Source organism: Stegostoma tigrinum, chromosome 6, assembly GCF_030684315.1.
Source record: "Stegostoma tigrinum isolate sSteTig4 chromosome 6, sSteTig4.hap1, whole genome shotgun sequence".
NCBI classification, from domain to species: Eukaryota; Metazoa; Chordata; class Chondrichthyes; order Orectolobiformes; family Stegostomatidae; genus Stegostoma; species Stegostoma tigrinum.
The window spans coordinates 82,380,347-82,403,284 of record NC_081359.1 but is presented as its reverse complement, the minus strand read 5'-3'; the positions used below and the strand labels follow the sequence as shown (position 1 = coordinate 82,403,284).

The window sequence follows — 22,938 nt, the reverse complement described above, 5'->3', positions numbered from 1 at the left end:
AACTTATAATGCAACATATATGATTAGCATTTGACTCTTCTTTGAGAGACTCTACACCTGGGTTTAAAAAAACCCATCAAAGTGGAAACATGGTGATGGGGCCTATTTAGTCACAGGAAAGGTAGAATCATGGAATCATAAAATCCTTATAGTGCAGAAAGAGGCCATTTGGCCCATCAAGTCTGCTCCAATCCTCCAAAAGAGCAGCCCACCCAGAACACCCCACCACCTCATCCTATACATTTCCCATGGCTAATTCAATTAATCTGCACATCCCTGGACACTACAAGCAATTTAGCATGGCCAATCTACCCAACCTGCGCATCTTTGCATTGTGGGAGGAAACTGGAGCACCCAGCCAAAACCCGTGTAGACACGGGGAGGATGTGCAAACTCCATTGGATCTCCAAACTACCGCATAAATTTTCTAGGTGCAGAAAATCCTCCATCTGTTAAGTCAGAGGGTAAAGGGGCTGACGTGGGATTCTCAGACATTGGCAGCAAGATGTCAATGAAGTCATCAATCATCCAATTGATACTAACTTCCCTGAGCCCACCAGATTTCAATGTTGAGTTTGAGACGAAATGGAAGAAGGATGACTTCCTCACAGCACCCAATGGGCTTCAGAGTAAACCCTGTACTACCAGATCAAGTCTCTTGTTCTGAGGCATCCAGAGCGCGATCGTCAAGGGAGGGTTCAGCTAAAAGCAACCCTCTGCTCCTGCCTTCAATCCATTGAGCCCCATTCTGTGTGTTCCCCAATCCATGACCAGCATCCCTGTCTCATGCTGTGGCCTGTGGCCCGACACCGATCCTAGCTTCTTATAGCTGCTGATAGCTGGTACTCACAGCATTGAGGAGCTGCTGGCCTCTGGTTGGACAGTAGGTCTCAGTGGGCAGGACTTCCACTGCCAGGATCCTCAATGCTAGGGAAAGGCAGACAACGGGCACTTAATACCATCTGGCCTCCTGATGGAGATGACAGTGTCCCCTTAAGTTCTTCAGCTGGCAGATGAGATTCCTGTTAACTAAACTAGACCTTGACTCACAGAACACCAGTCTAACTAATCTGGCCTAATGTGCAATAACAATTTGGTGCTTAACTATTAGTTTCATTTGACAGTGGTAATCTTCAGACAGGCTTGTGCTAGTAACCTAAAGTCTACGTATTGCAAGTATCTTATAAAGTATTTACAAAATTGTAGATAAATGACACATGCAATTTACCTAGTGATTGAACATGTTTTCTGGTGGGTACTTGGGCAATGCAGATGAGGAGGCTCCAGGGCTTGAATTACATTCTACTTTGAGTTAGTTGGTCTTAACTATGGTAGTAATATGGATCCTGTAATTGACCATAGCATAATGGCTTGGAAAACGAAAATCACCTAATATGCCCAGTCTCAATGCCTATTGGTTGCAAGTATACATATGTTAGAAGTCTGAGGAGGACAGGATCAAGATCTGCTGATGAATACAAATGTCACCATCTACTGAGATGAGATGTGAATCTATGTCCTCAGAAAGGACTAGCCTGACTTTCTAGCTTACCAGTCCAGTGATATTACCACTACACCACCACTTCAGGGGAAATACATTACTTGGGGAACGCAAGGAGTGAAAGGAAGTTTTTAGGTTTCCAAAGAGTCATTGGTGGAATACCCTGCAAGTTAGAGCTGCACACACTCCTCCAGACAGTGGGACATGCTGAATCCTGATAACAAGGGCCAAATCTCCACTATTCACTCAGCTTCAGCCTCAGTATGCGCACCAATTTGGAGAAGGTGATACATTGGCTGAGTCAGCAACACATTACATCAAAGGAGAATGTCTGCTGCACTCCAACGTCCCTCACCCACTATTCCTATCCCAGGCACAAACCAACCATGAAACTTATCCCCAAATTCAGTAAAAGTCCATCATAATATACATTACAGGTGACAAAATGATTATCTCCACCTCCCACAGCTCCCCTCCAAGTTTCAGATCAGGACACCCCATTTCTGAAGAAGGGTTCCAACCCAAAATATCAACTCTCTTGCTCCTCTGACACTGCCTGGCCTGCTGTGTTCCTACAGTTCCAAACTATGTTGTCTCTGGTTCCAGCATCTGCTGTTCTTGATATCTTTTAACCCTTCCAAGTTTCACAAGTTATGGGTCACTTTTGGCTGACATTCACCTCTTGGGGAACACTTCAACAGTCAAGGACATTCGACCTCAGATCTTCAAGTAAACATCCTACAAGACAGACTTTAGGATACACAACAATGCAGAGTCACCAAGCAGAGGCTGATAGCTAAGTTCTGTACTCATGAGGATGGCCTCAACACACAGAAATCTATTGGGTGATACATTTTATTTTGTTCAAAAAGCACACAATTTATAGGCAGTCAGTCAATATGTTGTTTTATAAATTCCTACTTTAAAAATAAAACTAATCTGACTCCTAACTAAAACACAAACAGATTCTAAACAAGGTCTCACACCTAACATGCATTGTCTGACCTAAAATGTCACCTCTTCTTTACACTGATAAAACCTTTAGTTTTCTTAGGACAGTGGCTTGAAAGGAATTTGGGAATTTACAAATGCATATTAATCAATTAAAACCTTTTAAACCTTCTAACAACATGTTAGGTTTATTTTGTACATTCTCATCAATGGTGTGAGTCTTTGATCTTTTACTTATAAATTCTGTGTCTGATACTACCTCTCTCACTAACAACTGAAGAAGGACTGAAGCTCCAGAAGCTTGTGCTTTCCAATAAACCTGGTGGATTATAACCTGGTGTCATGTGACTTTTGACTTTGTCCACCCTCGTCCAACAGTGGCACTTCCACATCATAGCTTGCAGTCAACATCATCAGCACTGGGGTCTGCCTAATTATCCCCCTGCCTCCATGCTCCCTTTAAATTTTCACTACTCTGACAATCAATTTCTGCACATCCCACTATGTGGAAACATCCCATATTGCACTTTGCCTCCAACTGTCCACCTTGCCTGCTGAGCCCAACGTTTCACCTTAATGAAGCTCAATATGTTCCTCTACACTCATGCTCTGGGGGCCATGATAATGATCAATGCCAACGACTAACCATCCTGTAGCCTGTCATGCTCTCTGATGCTGTTTCTCGTTGTCTCCTTACACCTTGATAGTACCCCATCACCATCCTGTCCCCACCTCAATAACTCAAACATGGCTTTTCCACCCCAGAGACTTGACTACTCCACCTGCTTTTGGGAATGAAACCCTCATATTCCTAAACTACCTAGTTCATACACCTTCTTCAATGATCAACACAAGGACCCCAGTGTTGTGTTCAGCCCAGGTGCGTAACCACTGTCAATAAACAGCTCCTAAACATGACTGACCAGACCTCTGATCATTGCCTTTACAGTTCCCAACCTGATAATACTTGACTCCTCTGACTGCCGGTGTTGGCGTTATATGACTGATACCCGTCATCCTGACTTTAGTCTGGCATATCTCCTGATCATGGGCAGCCTGAACAGATAACTGGCCAAGCCCCTGCACTGTGTGCAGACAGCCCATAACCAACAGCCTCAGGACTCACAGGCAACAGTTGCACCCCTTTCCTGAACTAAGCACTAAAACCCCACCCAATTTCCCACATGCCCATTTGGTTGAATAAATGTTCCTTGTGTTTGCCTGGCAGGCAGCTGGCACACGCTGGAGGTGTTAGATTGCTGTCTCGGTGTGCCTGCAATCACACAGAAGAAACAAGTACGACAAGCAGTATGTGTGTCTGCACAAAGGAGAACATCTGTGCAGCAATAGCGATCGCTCTAGCTGAAGCGTCAACTCTAGCAGGCATGGTGAGCATGGCAAAGTAAGGTAAGGCATAGCATGGATGCTACATGCAGGCAGGTAGGTGTTTAGTTAGCTTTCACTAGGAGGGCATGCAAACAGCTCTGAGATGCATCCTGGTCCAATCCATGAGCTGGGTGCCTGTAGATGCAAAACTGACCTTGCAGCAGCCTTTCTGTGTTAGTTGCCAGTGCACCCTGCAATGCAGTAAAGTACTTGCTCAGCGTCAAGGGTCCTGAGGGGTTGGCAATTATTGGACACAAATTTCCATGGATGAGGAGCGCATGCAGCTGGTGCCTACGGATCTGCTCTGAGATGATGTTGCATTTTGCAGCAGGGAGAGTCTTCACAGCTGGTGGTGAGGTTAAGTTGCCAGATCCCTGCTCTGACTTCCACATTGCGAATTTTTGTATCCAGTTCGCTCATGGTGGATGGTAGCATAGAAATTGCATGTTAATGAGGTGAAACAAACAAAAACAGAAATCACCAAAGAAGCTCAGCAGATCTGGCAGCATCTTTGGAGGCTCAGCAGAGTTAACATTTCAAGTTCAGAGACTTTTCTTTAGAACTAGAAGCAGCTAGTTATTTATCAGCTATTTATGTTGATTGGGGGGTTTGGGCTGAAAAGCAGGAGCAGATAGGTGGAGATGGGTCCCAAAGAGGCAGAGAAAAAAGGATAGGCAGACAAAGGGATTATTGATAATCAGCCAGGGAGGAAGAGAAGCTAGATACTTGTTAATAGGAGCCATGAATAGGTGAGAGCGAGTTGGTTGTGCTGAAAGCAACCCATTTCATGACAGGGCTTGGGGTATGGGGTTGGGTCATAGACAGTGATTGATTAATTGATTGATTTATAGTCACGTATACTGAAGTACAGTGAAAAGCTTTGTTTACGAGGCAGCTCATAGTCATCAAGGGTGTACAGATCAAAAAGATTTAGACAGAGGTGTTAGGCAAGATCAACATTAGCAATTCTCAGGAAAGGTCACCAGACCCAGAACGTTAACTCTGATGTTTTCTTAACAGATGCTGCCAGGCCTGCTGAGCTTTTCCAGCAACTTTTGTTTTTGTTAGTAATTTCAGCACTACTTGAGGCTAGAGAGTCCATTCATCAGGTCTAATAACAGCAGGGAAGAAGCTGTTCCTGAACTTGCTGGTGCATGTGTTTAGTCTTCTGTATTTTATTGTAGGAGGTCATTACTGGGGTGTGATGGGTCTTTAATGTTGGCCGCCTTTCCGTGGCAGCAAGCCATGTAAATGGAGTCCATGGATGGAAGGTTAGCTTCTGTGATGGTCTGGGCTATGCGCATGGAAGGAGTGTTCATGCTCGGAAATTGTTAAACTTGATGTTGAATCTTGAAGGCTGTAAGATACCTAAGTAGAAGATGAGGTTTTGTTCTTTCAAGCTTGCACACAGCCTGCCTGGAGCACTGCCGCAAGCCTGAATGTTGATATGGAAATACGTTGGTATATTGAAGTAGCAGGCAGCTGGAAGCTTGGAGTCATTTCTACCACATTGTGAGCAGCGAATACAGTAGACTAGATTGATTGAAGTGCAAATAAATAATTGCTTCCCACGAAGGTGTATCTGTGGCCTTGGATAGTGAGGATGGAGGAGATAAATGGGCAGATGTTGTGATTCCTTCTGTGATTGCATAGGAAGGGCCGTGGGTGTGTGGGGATGAATTGAGAATGGAGGAGAGATGGACCAGGGTGCCCCAGAGGGAACAGTTCCAATGGAATGCTGAGAGGTGGAGGGGAACAGGGGTCTGGCTTTGACATCCTGTTGAACACAGCAGAAATTGTGGCTTATGATCCCTTGGCAGCAGGATAGGTGGGATGGAAAGTGAGGACAAGTGGGCCCTATTATTGTTATGTATATTAATGAAGTGTGATTGGCAATTAATAACACCATTAATATGCAATATTCCCCATCAATAAGCAATTTGCTGCTCCCTAATGAGAATCTTATTTTGACATCTAGAATTTGTTTAAAGGCGTGTCAAACTCTTCCCAGTGTTGTGATACACCTTGCTTATTCAATCCTGTCACATTTCTTATCATAGCCCATACAGTTCAAGTCCCTATAAGATTCTGTCTCTAATATTTAATAAATGGGTTTTTCTTTGTCATTTGGTGCCGTAAAAGTTTTAAAATATGAAATCTTGGCATGTCAATGTTTCAGTTTTCATTAGGTTTGCACATTTCTTTTGATACATTATTGGTTTCTACTGAGTTTGTAACAAATTATACAGTTATGGGTAGCCAAATATGAAGTTCTACAGAGGTCAACAGCCAAACACTGGAAGAAGCCAGTGGTGTGAAAATCCAGACCAACAGTGGGCACTGGGTGTCCATGCGCTTCTTTGGGACTGAGGTCCTCATGTTGAAACATGCATATTTATAGACAGTAGATACCAGCAGCCCGGCTTTCTGCTAGGTATAAGTCAAGAAAGTTGACACCTTCACTATGTATCCCCTTTTGAGGGCTATTCCTCATCCACCTCCTGCTGCTCAGGCATCCCTCTGTGAGTCTTTGCCCGTGGCGGGATCTAGTGCTTTTCATGGTTCTTCTCTTCTATAGTCTACCTGAAAGCCAAATAATTGGGTCCAATATCTGTGAAGCCTTCAATGCAATCCTGCTCAACTTGGTTGAGCTAGAAAATACAGCTTGGACAAGACATCCTAAATTATCACCCTACACTTGTTCTATCAGCTGCCTCAGACTGACAATCTCTGAATGCTAGGTCAAAGGCTATGCAAGAAATCTTTCCTGCTGCTTTTGCTCTTTTAGAATGCTAATGGTCTCAATTTCAATAGACAGTAGCTTCCCACTGTGCAGCTGCCTCAGCTGTGCTGCTGAGCTCTTGACACATCATGGGCCCTATGTACCTTCACAAGATTTCATTGCACCCACAACAAATAGAATAATTGTCCTTTGAATCACACCAGTTAGCCTCCTGCTGCTCTCAGACAGCTAGCCATTGCTGCTGAGAGTCCACTCCCAGTGAAAGCATATGGAAGCAGAAATACACCAGCGAGCTGACCAGAGATACACCTATCTAAATTCCACCCTCACATTTCCAAATCTGTCTCAATGGGCCAGGGAGATTCATTAATTCTGTTTCTCTCTCCACAGCTTTATTTACTAAGTACTTCGATATTTTCTGTTTTTATTACAAGTTTCTGGCTAGAAAAATAGTATTTTAGTTTTGTGCAAGCATCCCATTTTCGCTGAGCAAAAAGCTAAAAAAAAAGGAACTGGCAATGTAACTTAGACCTACTTATGCAATATTAGTCTGAACAGCAACGAATCTGAATTAGGTAACTGAGCTCTACGAAGTAATTTGTGCCTGAGCTCTCGATATATAATATCTTGAAAACAAATAACATCTGAGGCTGAAAAATAACTGTCTAGGATACGTTGAAGGACAAATGATATTATAGATTGGGAATAGGGTTACTAATTTATGCTGTACTCTATGCTACGCTTCGTCTGAAGCCCATAACTTTCTTTCATTTCTTTCTTGATTTGATCCATTTAGATTGCTATATTGCTTCAGTAGGTGGCCACACCATAAACAACACCCATTTAAACACACGCTCATACAAAAAACTCATTTGAATGGAAGCAGTTTGACAATGCAATTAATGATACCACTAAACACTCCATAAATCTCATGACTATGTACTCTGAAGGCGAAGAGTTTGTCCTTGCACATGATTTCAATTTGAAATTTCAGTGAGCCATTGGCCCACATTAAATGAGAAGTCAGAGTCTACTGAATCTGGTGAATCCTTAAAAGCAGCTTGGCTGACCCTAGCACATGCACTTTGTGGGATTCTGAACAACCATTCTGATTTTCATACGCGGTATCAATGTCTGGCTGCATTGTAAGGCCTCAAGGCCACCCAGAACTGTTCAACCTGACAGTGGGATAGGAATACTCATCCTTGACAAGGCTAACTATGTCAACAAAATGCATGCCATGCTTAATGACAGGCCTAAATTTGTTTCAATTGGATCTGTGGCCCAGCATGCTTACAGGGCCTTGCTCAAAAGCAAAATAAAATCAAAAACCTGCTGGGCTCAAGTACAAGCAATGAGTTGCTGGGTAATATATACAACAGGGTTTGTTCCTCATAGCTCAACCATCTGTACTTATATGGGTTGCCCAACACGTATGTCTAACTTATCTATAAGTTCTGCACAGCATGATTGGGTGAATTGCTACAACCAGACATCAGCAAATTTTCCACAACACAGTGAAGAATTTCTTCACATGTGTAAAAATCATACAGAATGTTGATAGCGATACCATGTACTCATTTGACATTGCTCGCCCGTTCGTCATGGTGCCACTCAAAGAAGCCATGGGCATTTGCACTGCCTCATTATATCATGGTGATATTGCCCCAACAGCATTGGATGATCAGTATTCATTGAACTTATGAACTCAGTAACTTGTGCAGTTGAGGTCAATTTAACACTACTATGTATACCCAATAGTTGTTGTTGCCATGAGTAGCTCCTAAGCCCAGTTCTCACAATTATCTTTCTAGATTCCATGAGAAAGCTACCTTCAATCTAGCCTTCTTCTTTCTTGTATTTTCTGACACATAATGATATGTTTTCTCTACTTGCATCTGCAGCAACATGTAAGTATACATATCTACATTCAAATTCATCTTTGAAATGGAGCATTCAAATGAGTTCCTTTTCCTTAATGTTCCAGTTGAAAAGTCAGTACAGGGTTCTCGACTCAAAAAGAACAGGTTAGATAAGACAGACACTCAGAAGGGGGAGCACTCCAAAAGTTTGAAACAGCACGAGAGGAGCATACTTTGAAAGACTGAAAATAGAACAGGAGGGGAGTCTGCACTCGGAACTGCTCCCTATCTTATTCCAGTACAGAGAAAAGAACTATTGGAGAGTAGCAACACATTTTTCTACTACTTTAATCATAATAAATATATTTTTATAAAATTACAGTATGGTAGGTCAGTTTGTCTGAACAGTGTACACCCTATGGTATGTATGAAGTAATGAGTACACCATGTACCCCAGCCAGACATATATCAAGATATATTACTGGCTGAGCAAGTTCTGGGTTCTGGGCTTTGGAACTTGAGCAATGGCTTGTGACAGTTCTGTATCTGCAACACAGAGGGCTACATGGACAGCACATTTAGCGTCTACTTTCCTGCCCCTTCTCCATAACTCTTGATTCCCCTTACTGATCAAAAATTTATCTATCTCAGTCTTAAATATATTCAATGAATCTGGCCCATAGCTCTTTGTAGCAAGGTGTTCCAAAGACTTACAATGGTCTGAGAGAAAAGATCCCTCCTCATGTCAGTTTCAAATTTGCACCCTTCTATTCCCACTGGTCCTAGACTGTCCCATACATCCCCTGAACACTTACCCTGTCAAGCCCCTTTAGAATCCTATATGTTTCAACAGATCTCATTCATTTCTTATTCTTCTAAACTCCAATGAGCAGAGTCCCACATTATTTGGTTTTTGTTCATGAGGAACTCCCTGCATACCCGGAATTGTGCTGATGAACCTTAAAGGGTGCAGTAGAAAGATAGGCTCCAGAGTTCTGGGGTATTGGTGCTGTTTTCAAGAAGATGGAACCTCATAAACTAGACAGACCACACCTGACCAGAACAGTATACATATTTTTGAAAATGGATTTCCTAATTCCTAAACTGATGTCATTGCCATGAGGTTCCCACTAATTCTTGTGGAGAGGGCTTAAACTAAATTGGCAAGGGAATAGGAATATGAGGGCAAATTCCAAGCTTGGAACTGCAGGCAGAAGCTTAACAAATGACCCCGAATGAAAGGAAGCAGAGGTTAAAAAACATACGTCACAGAAAATAAGCAGCAGTAAAATGTAAATATGTCAACACAAGGGGTATAGAGAACAAAGTGATGAGCTGAGGGAGTAGATAAACGCATGATAACACATCATTGCTATAAAGAAATTTGGCTGAGAAAGGTGCATGGATAGCAGTTAAACATCCTAGATATATCCAGGCAGGATAGAGAAGGGAAGAAAAAAAGGTGGAGGTGTAACATTATTGGCTAAAGAATCAATCATGGTTGTAAGGAGGTAAAATATTCTGAAATTAAGCAACAAATCAGGCCACATATGTTGAGCTCAGAAGCGAAAAAAAGGTAGCCACATTGTTCACTGTGTGCTATAAACCCTCAAAAATGGAAAAGACTTAGAGGAGCAAATATGTAGGCAAATATTTGAGTCAAAAGACAACAGTGCGATAATTGTTGGGGGGACTTCAATTACACAAATATTAACTAGGGTACAAACAGTGTGAAAGACACGGTGGGCACAATATTCTCCAATTAGGTATTCTGGAGAACTTTATCAGCCAGCATGTAGTAAGTCCAATGAGAGAGAGAGCAATTACAGGCTTATCCTTAGGAAATGAAAGTGGACAAGGTAGATGAAATACCAGTGCGTGATTATTTTAGAGATAGCGATCATAATAAAGCTAGATCTGACATCTTCATGGAAAGGAATAAAGTCAGAACAAGCCTAAAAGGAGTAAAACATCTGAAAACATCTCTCTCCACAAACTTAGTCAGATCTGCTGAATTTCTGTGGCAGTTTCTGTTTTCATTTTAGTAAAAAATACAAACTAAGGAAGGCAAATTACAAAGCTGACAGATCGTCTGGTAAAAGCGAATTAATTACAGCCATTTGATGAGAAGTCAGTGGCAAATCAGTGGAAGGAATTCAAAAGCAAGATTGTATGGGCACTGTGTAAACATATCTACACAAAGCAGAACGATGACAGTGCCAAATTCTCTGGTCACCAAGAAGCACACAGGGTAAAAATACAGTTTATGACAATCAGAGAAAAGTAATACGTTAGAAAGATCAGAGAAAGTACAGGGGTGAAGTGAAAAAGGAAATTAGGATAGCAAAGAGAGAATGTCAAAAATTATTAGCTGATAAAATTAAAGAAAGTGCAAAGATGCTTTATCAGTACATTAAGAGCAAGAGGAAGGAAGATATTAGGTCTGTCAGAGATGTATGCCGTAACTTGTGCATAGATGCAGAAGATATGATCAGGTTAAGTATTTGGTCCCTGCCTTCAGAAAGGAGAAGGCCCTCTTTGCAGGTAGAAAGATGCATATGTGCACTGAACCGTTTACAACTCAACAAAATAAGTGACAGCCATTCTCCAGTTTATTTCTCTGAGCAATGCCATGACCAACCAGAAACAACCTCCCTGGTTTAAAATTTAAACAAGGCTTGGCAACTTCTTATCATCCAACTCATTTTTATTCATTCATAGGATGCAGGCTTTGCTGGCTGGACCAACATTTATTGCCCGTGACTGACTGCCCTTGAGGAGGTAGTGGTGAGGTCTCTTTTTGAACCATTGCAGTCCATTTGCTTTAGGTAGACCCATACTGGTAGAATTGGAGCATTCTCCATTTTCCATGCCTCTACCAATCTGAGTCCATAAGCCAATCAATCAGCACTCTCATACAGTACTAAATGTGATTTTCCCTTTGCTTTGATATTTCTTGTAAAATGTGCTGCTGAAAGCAAGAGGAGAAGCTGTAACATATGTGTCTTTTTCAACCTGATATTTTTCAGACAAATGGTATCCATAACTACAAACCAATGGATAAGTGGGTTATACAGGTAATGCTAGCACCTGGATAAACCACTGCTCAAGAACAGTTTATGATTCTTTTATGGATTTGTGACTTACTTACTCATTTATGACCCAATTCTTTGATATTGCACTCACTGTGAAATATTTTAAATCAGGGGAGGCCAATAACTCTCTTATGAAAATGCCACAGCAGTGCCATAAAATTCAGTGACATGTATAATGGACATCCATCTGCCTAAACAATCATTTATCAGATTGTTTCTGGCATAGTAGGGCTGATGTATAAAGAGAGACTGGCTTGATTAGGATTATAGTCTCTTAAGTTTCAAAGAATAAGGAGGGATCTCAAAGAAACACATAAAATTCCAAAAGAATAGATTGGGTAAACTCAGAAATGATGTTCTGAATGAACCAGGGAGTTCAGAATCAGAGGTCACAGCTTAAGGATATGGGGTAGGACTGAGATGATGACATGTTTCTTTACCCAGAGAGTGGTGAACCTGTGGAATTCTTTGCCACAGAAAGTAGTTGAGGCCAAAACATTAAACTGTTTCAAGAAGAAATTAGGCATAGTTGTTAGGGCTAAATGGATTAAAGTGTATGGGGAGAAAGTTGGAATGGGTTACTGGGTTGGATGAGCAGGAATGGCCATATTGAATGGTGGAGTAGGTTTGAAAGGTTGAATGGCCTACTCCTGCTCCTATTTTCTCCTTTTTCTCCTTTTCATTATGTGAGAGCTAAATTACTGTTCTGTGAAATATAGCTGTTATGCCTTTCTTTTCATCCAAATGAAAACGTTTCTATCCATCCTTTTCTTGATTACAAATAATTTGTTACGGTATGCAACTCTGTTTATATTTGTTTATTCTTCCGACAATTCCTTGTTTAAGTTATCCCTATGTTCACTGCGTCCGTTGGAATGATTATTTTCTGTAGTTTTCACATTTACTGTTTACATTCGTCTGCATAGGGAATTTTTCCCACCTGTTGTAACAAAGGCATTCAAAAAAAGGAATTGGATCATGAATTAAAAAGGGAAAATATTGCTGGTCTAAGAGGAAAAGATGGGGAAATGGCAGAGTGAGTTGCACTAGCATAGAGCTAGCACAGATGTGAAGGACCAAATGGTCTACCTCTGTACTATAACAATTCTATGACTCTATAATTTTATTTCCATTGGCCAATGTGACACAACCAGATTGCTTGGTATATTCCGTTTAGGCAAAGTGTTTTTTTGAAACTTGTGTGGAGGTAAACAAGGACAGTGACAAGTCTCAACTATCCCACGTCGTGATCTAGCTTTGCTTGGTGTAAGGTATAACTGTTTACAAAGTATCTAAAGAGCTAAACTCGAACACATGGGATTTACGAAAATCTTCAAAACTTTCCTTATGTTCCCCAGAGTTCAGTTGAACATATTTGAGCTGTCATTTTCTTTAAAAACCATTTACTTATGATCAAAATGTGGTTTAAAAAAGGACAAAATACAACTACTTGTCCAAGTACTTAGTTCCTCGGAACCAGGGACGATTCCTGAGTTTAGTTTAACAGAGTTTTAACTCGAGCGAAAGTTGGCTTCCTTTTTTTTCTGGTTAACTTTACTTCCATTCCGCCCTCATCCTGGAAGGTTTTGATCTCCCCAGTTAAACCAGGCAACTTCCAGAGCTACATGGAATACAGATCGCGAGGCATCGTACAATATCATGGAACACCTTACCTTAATCAGATTATGTGCCACTGTGTAGGGTGCATGTGGGGCTCCGTTGATACCAGGAGCAAGCTTTCCCGTGCCATACCCGTGCCAAGCCAGGGCGTAGGGGTTGTCGATAGTGATCCAGTACCTCACCCGGTGCCCGAAAGCCTCGAAACAAAACCGGGCGTATTCGCTGAAGCGGTCCACCAATGTTTCATTGATCCAACCTCCATCCCGGTCCTGGAGATCCTGGGGCAGATCCCAATGGTGCAAAGTCACTATGGGCTCAACACCTATATCTCGGAGTCTCTGAATGAAGTGTGAGTAAAACCTGAGCCCAACTTCATTGCGGCTTGAGAGTAAACCGTCTGGGAAGATCCTGCTCCAGGCGATGGAGAAACGGTAATGTGTGACACCCAAAGTTTGGATGGCGGAAATGTCCCTCTCTATATTATTGTAACTGTCACTGGCCACATCCCCGTTGGCACTGAGCTGCTTGTGGGTAAAGGTGTCCCAGACGGACACTCCCTTTCCATCCTGCTGCCAGGCCCCTTCTGTCTGGTAAGCTGATGTGCCCACAGACCACATGAAGCCCTCAGGGAAGGTGGCATGTAGGAACAGGTTGTCCTCCGGGTAAGGTAGGCTGGCAAACCTGGCCCAGGTCCCATCTCCTGCCCCATTCAGGGAGACAAGGGTTGGCCAGAGGAGAAGCAAAGAAAGCGCTAGTGGCTTCATGCTGCTGCCCGCTGCCTGATAGACATGTCCTGCTCAGTGCAGTGGTCTATAGCTGCCTGGCAAAGGGAGGCGATGTGCTCCTTGCTGAAACATACACACAACATGCCCACATTACACTCGCGCAGGTTTGTCGTTAAGGCTCAGCAGAACATCGGCACCTCCATCCAGGGACATCTATTAATAATTACCCACTGGACTGCTCCTGACCAACAGTCTGGGGCCAGACAGAAAGCGAGACACAGCGAGAGAGAGAGAGAGAGCAGCTAATAATATGCCAAGTGATAACCAGTCACTAAATACCCTGAAGAGTTTGACTAATTCCAGAGACGCAGCAGTGTGCGAGCATCAAAAGCTTTTCCCAGTTTGTCTTCTTGTTGTTGTCCTCAGGTATATGTTCACAAACCGGAGATTATTCACTGTAGATAGCGGCTGAGAGTCGGTTCACCTCCTTCCCGCAATGTCCGTGCGTCATGTAACTTTCCAAAATTCTGACAGAAAGTGATGGGTTTCGGTCAGAACAGAGCGGGCTTTAGAGAAAACAAAAACCTGTGACAGATCCCGGCGATCGATCTGGAAACTTTTAGCGGTTGTTTGCGGTGAACGAATTCCCCTTTCCCGCGTCCGGGTGTTTCCCCCCCACCCCCGACCCCGAATTGTGCGGGATTGGAAACTTTCCCGTCAGTTTGTGTGTGCGCGCGCGAACTGTACCGAGTGTCAGAGATAATGGGAACTGCAGATGCTGGAGAATTCCAGATGATAAAGTGTGAAGCTGGATGAACACAGCAGGCCCAGCAGCATCTCAGAAGCACAAAAGCTGATGTTTCGGGCCTAGACCCTTCATCAGAGAGGGGCATGAGGTGAGGGTTCTGGAATAAATAGGGAGAGAGGGGGAGGCGGACCGAAGATGGAGAAAAGAAGATAGGTGGAGAGAGTATAGGTGGGGAGGTAGGGAGGGGATAGGTCAGTCCAGGGAAGACGGACAGGTCAAGGAGGTGGGATGAGGTTAGTAGGTAGGAAATGGAGGTGCGGTTTGGGGAGGGTAGAAGGGATGGATGAGAGGAAGAACAGGTTAGGGAGGCAGAGACAGGCTGGGCTGGTTTTGGGATGTGGTGGGGGAAGGGGAGATTTTGAAGCTGGTGAAGTCCACATTGATACCATTGGGCTGCAGGGTTCCCAAGCGGAATATGAGTTGCTGTTCCTGCAACCTTCAGGTGGCATCATTGTGGCACTGCAGGAGGCCCATGATGGACATGTCATCTAAAGAATGGGAGGGGGAGTGGAAATGGTTTGCGACTGGGAGGTGTAGTTGTATATTGCGAACCGAGCGGAGGTGTTCTGCAAAGCAGTCCCCAAGCCTCCGCTTGGTTTCCCCAATGTAGAGGAAGCCACACCGGCTACAATGGATACAGTATACCACATTGGCAGATACGTAGGTGAACCTCTGCTTAATGTGAAAAGTCATCTTGGCGCCTGGGATAGGGGTGAGGGAGGAGGTGTGAGGGCAAGTGTAGCACTTCCTGCAGTTGCAGGGGAAGGTGCCGGGTGTGGTGGGGTTGGAGGGCAGTGTGGAGCAAACAAGGGAGTCACGGAGAGACTAGTCTCTCCGGAAAGCAGACAGGGGTGGGGATGGAAAAATGTCTTGGGTGGTGGGGTCGGATTGTAGATGGCGGAAGTGTCGGAGGATGATGCGTTGTATCCGGAGGTTGGTGGGGTGGAGTGTGAGAATGAGGGGGTTCCTCTTTGGGCGGTTGTGGCGGGGGCGGGGTGTGAGGGATGTATTGCGGGAAATGTGGGAGACGCGGTCAAGGGCGTTCTTGACCACTGTGGTGGGAAGTTACGGTCCTTGAAGAACTTGGACATCTGGGATGTGCGGGAGTGGAATGCCTCATCCTGGGAGCAGATGTCCAAGTTCTTCAAGGACCGCAACTTTCCCCCCACAGTGGTCGAGAACGCCTTGACCGCGTCTCCCACATTTCCCACAACACATCCCTCAGTACCCTGCTGGGCCTGCTATGTTCATCCAGCTTCACACTTGATTATCTTGTACCGAGTACTCTGGCTCCAGCATCTGCAGTTCTTACTATCTCTATAGTCCAACTGGTTTATTTGAAAACACAAGCTTTCAGAGCCTCACTCCTTCTTCAGGTGTTAGTGAGAGAGGCAGTGTCAGACACTGAATTTATGTCTAAAAGATCAAAGGTTCACACCATTTTACTTATAAATTCTGTGTCTGACACTGCCTCTCTCACTAACACCTGAAGAAGGAGTGACACTCAGAAAGCTTGTGTTTTCAAATAAACCTGTTGGACTATAACCTGGTGTGGTGTGATTTCTGACTTTGTCCACTCGGATTCAACACCACAATCCCACACAATGGAGGACCTAGATCATATATCTATTGTACAGAAATACAATGCTCCCACCTCCATCTGCGATCAAGAAAATCCATGAGAATATGAAGGAAAATTTCACTGGAGTTGAATGTGCACTGGGTTTAAGCTATTTCTGTTCATTTGATTTTTTTTTCTTTTGCTATCTCCCACGTCATCTGGAGGCCAAAGATGGACAGTGTCAGCTGGAGCATCATGTGCAAAATTCTGGTTAAAGGGAGGGAGAACATAGCCAATGCTGGCCTCATCTGAAGGCCATTTTTGTGTGCAGCTGCATCAAGCTGCAGGTCGACCCTCACTAGCCAACACCAAGACGCTCTATGTACTGAGGTTCTACCTATCCCCAGTGTTACAAAGGATGGGCCTGTCCTTTGCAACACCAAACACTTCAAGTAGTTGCATTGTTCCATATCACCTGTCCCTTGTGGAAAACTTTACAAAGGAAAACACCTTTGACCATGAGCCCACCAGGCAGTGGTCAGCACATAGTGTCCTCGACACCATTTGGGAAAAGGAGAGTGTGGATCCAGTTGGGTTGTTCCCTGAATAGATTGCTAAAGTCAATTTCCAACAAGCATCAATATTTAGCTTGGCTAGTGGTGAGAAGGGCACTACCTGTCAGATCCTTCATGCACGCCCAGTCTCTGTGTGCTACAGCAAGCCACCCTCGAAGTGGCTGCACTGATGAAGAGGCTGTCACACATCTCCTGCTGAAATGTGCCTTTGCAAAGGGAGAGATGCAATGGTTTGAGAAATACTGCCCATAGCTTCTTGTGCTATCCCTCAATTTTGAAGATCTGCGCCTATGTGCTGTCACCACACTTGGCGAGTGTGATGGATTCTCCCCTCATATTTCTGAAAAAGCTTCCAATCCAATGGAAAAAAGTTCCACAATTACTGACTTTACTGTTAGAGTCTGAGGCAATACCTTTGAATGACCAGGACCTGACATCTTGTGATCTCCATTCATAAAGTAAAATTTAGTTCCATCCAAAAGTATGAAATATATTGATATATTAAGTGTGCGGTAATATAGAGCTTCAGATTTCTTTGTTTATTATCATTTCATGTTGTAAAAACATAAATGACACAAAAATAATTTAGATAAATGTGAGATGCTGCATTTTGGAAAGGCAAATCAGGGCAGGACTTATACACTTAATGGTAAGGTCCTGGGGAGTATTGCTGAACAAAAAGACCTTGGAATGCAAGTTCATAATTCCTTGAAAGTGGAGTCCAGGTAGATAGAATAGTGAAAAAAGCATTTGGCACACTCGCCTTTATTGGTCAGTGCATTAAGAATAGGAGTTGGGAGGCTATATTGTGGCTGTACAGGACATTGGTTTGGCCAATTTTGGAGCACTGCATTCAGCTCTGGCCTCCCTGCTATAAGAAGGATGTTATGAAACTTAGAAGGGTTCAGAAAAAAAATTGCAAGGGTGTTGCCAGGGTTGGTGGATTTGAGCTATAGGGAGAGGCTGACTAGGCTGTGGCTATATTCCCTGGAGCATTAGAGATTGAGGGATGACCTTATAGAGGTTTATAAAATTATGAGGGGCATAGATAGCGTATATAGACAAGGCCTTTTCCCCAGGTATTCCAAAACTAAAAGGGCATAGGTTTAAGGTGAGAGGAGAAAGGTTTTAAAAAGCATTTAAGGGGTAACTTTTTCACACAGATGGTGGTATGTGTAAGGAATGAGCTGCCAGAGGAAGTGATGGAGGCTGGTACATTTACAACATTTAAAAGACATCTGGATGGGTAAATGACAAGGGAGGTTTTAGAGGGATATGGGTCAAGTGGGACTAGATTAATTTAGGATATCTAGTTGACAATGGATGAGTTGGACTGAAGGGTCTGTTTCCATGCTGTATAGCTCTGTGACTATATAACTAAATGCTTCTGCTATCATGGACTATATTCTTTTCATAGCTGACACCAACATACTCTATTCACATTAATCTACATCATTCATAGCATTTTCCTTTTATTCCGGTGTGGAGGAACTTCTCTACATTTTAAATTGAGAAATACCAAAATTATTCACATGGCTTTAAGTTGATTGATTATTCGTGAATTTTTAAAAGGCAAATCTTATTACTTCCCTATCTAAAAAAAATCACTGTTAAATGATTCTCTATTTGGAGTTACCCGGTGTGGCTTCCTCTACATTTGGGAAACCAAGCGGAGGCTTGGAGACCGCTTTGCAGAACACCTCCGCTCAGTTCACAACAAACAACTGCACCTCCCAGTCGCAAACCATTTCCACTCCCCCTCCCATTCTCTAGATGACATGTCCATCATGGGCCTCCTGCACTGCCACAATGATGCCACCCGAAGGTTGCAGGAACAGCAACTCATATTCCGCCTGGGAACGCTGCAGCCTAATGGTATCAATGTGGATTTCACCAGTTTCAAAATCTCCCCTTCCCCCACTGCATCCCTAAACCAGCCCAGTTCGTCCCCTCCCCCCACTGCACCACACAACCAGCCCAGCTCTTCCCCCCCACCCACTGCATCCCAAAACCAGTCCAACCTGTCTCTGCCTCCCTAACCGGTTCTTCCTCTCACCCATCCCTTCCTCCCACCCCAAGCTGCACCCCCATCTACCTACTAACCTCATCCCACCTCCTTGACCTGTCCGTCTTCCCTGGACTGACCTATCCCCTCCTTACCTCCCCACCTACACTCTCTCCACCTATCTTCTTTACTCTCCATCTTCGGTCCGCCTCCCCCTCTCTCCCTGTTTATTCCAGAACCCTCACCCCATCCCCCTCTCTGATGACGGGTCTAGGCCCGAAACGTCAGCTTTTGTGCTCCTGAGATGCTGCTGGGCCTGCTGTGTTCATCCAGCCTCACATTTTATTATCTTGGAATTCTCCAGCATCTGCAGTTCCCATTATCCCAGGAAAAAAGTCTTAATTTTTTTTCATTGCATATGAATATTGTATGACCTGACAGATCATTTGCTAGCTTAAACATTATTTGCTGTGTACAAATCTATTTTTGTTGCATGTAAACAACTCTAACACTGTCTAGTATTATGAGGATACGAGTTTGACTTCCACCATGGCAGATGGTGAATTTTGAATTCAATGAAAAACTAACCTATGGCGACTGTGTAACTACTGTCAATTGTCAAACAAACCATCTGGTTTATTAATGTCCTTTAGGCAAAGAAATTTGCCTGGTCTGGCCCAAGTGTGACTCCAGACCAAAAACAATGTGGTTGACTCAACCTCTGGGTAATTAAAGCTGGGCAATAAAAGCTGGTCTAGCTGGTGACATCCATATCCCTTTACTGAATAGCAAAGATCTTGTTAATATTGTCAAGACTGAGATGAATGGATTTTTAAAAAAATAGTCATTTGGTAGTACAGAACCTGACTGTTACTGATAAAGATGTATAAAGATAATGGGAACTGCAGATGCTGGAGAATCCAAGATAATGAAGTGTGAAGCTGGATGAACACAGCAGGCCAAGCAGCATCTCAGGAGCACAAAAGCCTCTCTAATGAAGGGTCTAGGCCCGAAACGTCAGCTTTTGTGCTCCTGAGATGCTGCTTGACCTGCTGTGTTCATCCAGCTTCACACTTTATTATGTTGCTGATAAAGAAACACTTTGTAAAGTATTCTCATTTTGCACTCATCAGAATGTCATCTTATAAATTATGAATCATTCAGTACACGATGAAAAGCTTAGACAAAATATGTGTTAAGTGTGTTACAAGAACAGAAACAGAATCAATTCCTACACGTATGAATCTACGTTGACCCCTCAAAAATTTTTCATATGTTTAGTCATGAATTAGCTATTGTTGGCTTGAGTTTATTTTTCAACAATTGGTTGTAGTTTAGTTTCATCTGTAAAGATGAAGGAAGTACGATATCAATATATTATTGTGGTCAATGATCACACCATACGACCTTTTGTCTCTAGCTGCATCAATTCTGTCAAATGATATTTGCATTATGGCTTCAGACCAGAAATAAGGCTATGTGTTCGTAATGCTGGAGGAGTCATACTGTTACATTTTATGACTTGCTTGATTACACAGCAAATATGAGATGAATTTGGAGTTTAATTGTCAAAGCAAATTGTGCAAAACAGCTTTATGTTTCTAGTAATATAGTCCTATGTTTTAAATCAGCTTACCTTGTTAACCTATAGAAAAAGAGAAATTTAATGTAAAATATATGAGGCCTTTACACATGACTTTAGAACTAAATTCTGTAGTTTTATACACAGTTCTTGTGCCTTTAATTTTATGTATATCTTGAAATGGTTCCCTGTTACCTTATATTATTTGGCCTTAATTGATCAGGTTATGATTTCTTGTAAGATAACCGAGCTTGTGCAAATTCAGTTTAGTTATGATATTCGATTCCTAGTAAACATGTGGCATGGTCTATTAAGAATTCTTGCAAAGTGTGTGGGTCCTAACTCTTTGAAGAGCAAAGGAAAACTCTGTCTAAGATAGTCCTGCCTTTTCAAATTAACTAACATATTAAGGAGCCAACCAGAAGTAAACAGGAAGTGATTTCTGTAAGATGATCACTACCATTAAGAAACCAATCACAAATTGGTCAAATGCCAATCAATCCGAGACTGATCTTATGATGTTCATGCATTGGAAAGCAAATCCAAGCTCAAAGATACTACTGACCATGCACAAAGGCACTGACTAGTAGGGGTTAATAAATAGTAACATCTAACAGTCAGGTTTGCAGCAAGAAGAGAAGAAATAAGACAGACCCATCAACAGAACACAATAAAAGACAAGCGTTCAGTCAACCAGAAGTCATGAACCAGTGTTCTAAATGGATGGACTGACTCCGTCGTTTTTAGTAAGTATCACATTTTATATTATTACTGTAAACTTAATACATTCTGTGAAACCTGTGAAGTCATACTCTTACTAGAGTTGCTCTGTGATGATTGAAAACTGAAAGATGCTTTAGATTACCTCTCCTTAACTGCCTATAATTATATCCTTTCTGCCAATTACAATTAATGTGACACCCCAGAGTTTATACCATTCATTTCAACATTGGAAAGCCAAACCATCAGCATAAGCCACTGCCACATGTCACACGTTCTTTGCAATTCCTCCATAGCCCCTCCATGATATCCAGCTCAGTCTAAACCAGTCTGTTTAGTCTTAGAATCACATTGAGTTGGAGATACATTTTGGACCTATGATTCTCCCCAACATGAAAAATTTACTTTTATCTTCAATCATTGCTCACTTCTGCCCCTACCTAAGCTTCCATTGAAAACCTATACATGCGTTTATTGCCACAAAACTATTGCAATATGTTTTCTTGCTGGCTTCAAAAGCTGCATTTTCACACTTTGCACAAATCCATTACAAATGCCCTCTGCTATGTTAAGTAATAATCATTCTCTCGCTTTCACTACAATGATTCATAAGGGCATCCCATTGTCTTGTACACTCCATTCAAAATGCTATCTTTATTTTTAAACATCTCCATGCCCCATCTCACTCTGTCTTCTTTGCTACTGTTCTCTCCAAATTCACTGTTCCACTGATTTAAGACATTTTGATAACCCTATCAGTTGCGGTAAAAATCGAGACTTCTTTGAAATCTCTTCACTTGTGATGGTGAGGTCTTTCATCTCTGAAACTTTGATGAGAGGATTATCAGAGAAAGTGGGATAGGCCAAAAGCTGTTTTATCATCATTCATACCTGACTGGGATCTCAAATGAGACTTGAGTCTGAGTCTTGCAGGTGTCTCATCCATCAGCAAACCAATGGTATTGAAATAGGAAATCGACAGAAATAGATTAAGATCAGAGCAGTCCTGTTTCAATTGCTCGCCCAATCAGTTCCCTCCCAGAGGAGAGGGATACATTTTCCATCATTATGCAAATTTTCTCCCAAACATTATCACTCCTTTGTTACTTTTTCTTTGTCATACTTTGACAGTGCTAACAGTTGTTGCTTCTAATTCTTCTGTTGCCTTCTCAGATTCACTTGCCTTGCAGAAATTCAGAAAGCTTTAGGAAAAGTTTAATGTTAAAGAAGTTCTTTTGGAAATAGTATTATAGAAAATTTTTCCCTGTGCTCTATGAATTGGCTTATGGGGACATAATTAGTCACTGAATACATCTGATTCATGCATGATTTTGATTGTGATTTCAAACTGCAAGTACACAGAAGTCTTATTGTATCTGACAATGAGGTACAGCAGAGCAGAATAACAAGATGAGTCACAAACTATTTAGGGTGAAGTTAGTGGTATTCTGAAATTGTAATTCTAGGGTAAGGTCAATCTGTTTTTAAAAACCTAAAGAATTTTTCACACTTCTTTCACTTGCAATGATACAATGCATTGTGTAATGTACAAATAATCTAAATTTGTAAGCTAATTTAACATATTATAACACTTCCTATAACCTTTAATCTGCTCCTACATGGGCCACATCTGACAAAACCACCAATAACATTTTTTCATGTACTTCTGCACCTCTTTGTGACTTTTAACCAAGTGACTGACATTGTGTCTCTATATGGTTTCTCCTCTATAATGCACTTTTGTGAACTAAGGTTCTCATCTGGTTTTTCATATACTCATATTTAGAACATAACTTATATGTAT

General features: G+C 42.4%; 1 protein-coding gene across 1 annotated transcript in view; it reads right to left on the bottom strand.

The window, feature by feature from the left end:
- The window catches only part of kl (klotho), an 88,657-nt gene extending 74,608 nt beyond the window's left edge, over positions 1–14,049 (bottom strand). Inside the window, exon 1 of the mRNA XM_048532202.2 lies at positions 13,212–14,049. Within this exon, the coding sequence (XP_048388159.2) occupies positions 13,212–13,922 (711 nt within the window). The 5' untranslated portion in view covers positions 13,923–14,049. The remainder of the gene's footprint in view (positions 1–13,211) is intronic.
- Between the last annotated feature and the right edge of the window lie 8,889 nt (positions 14,050–22,938).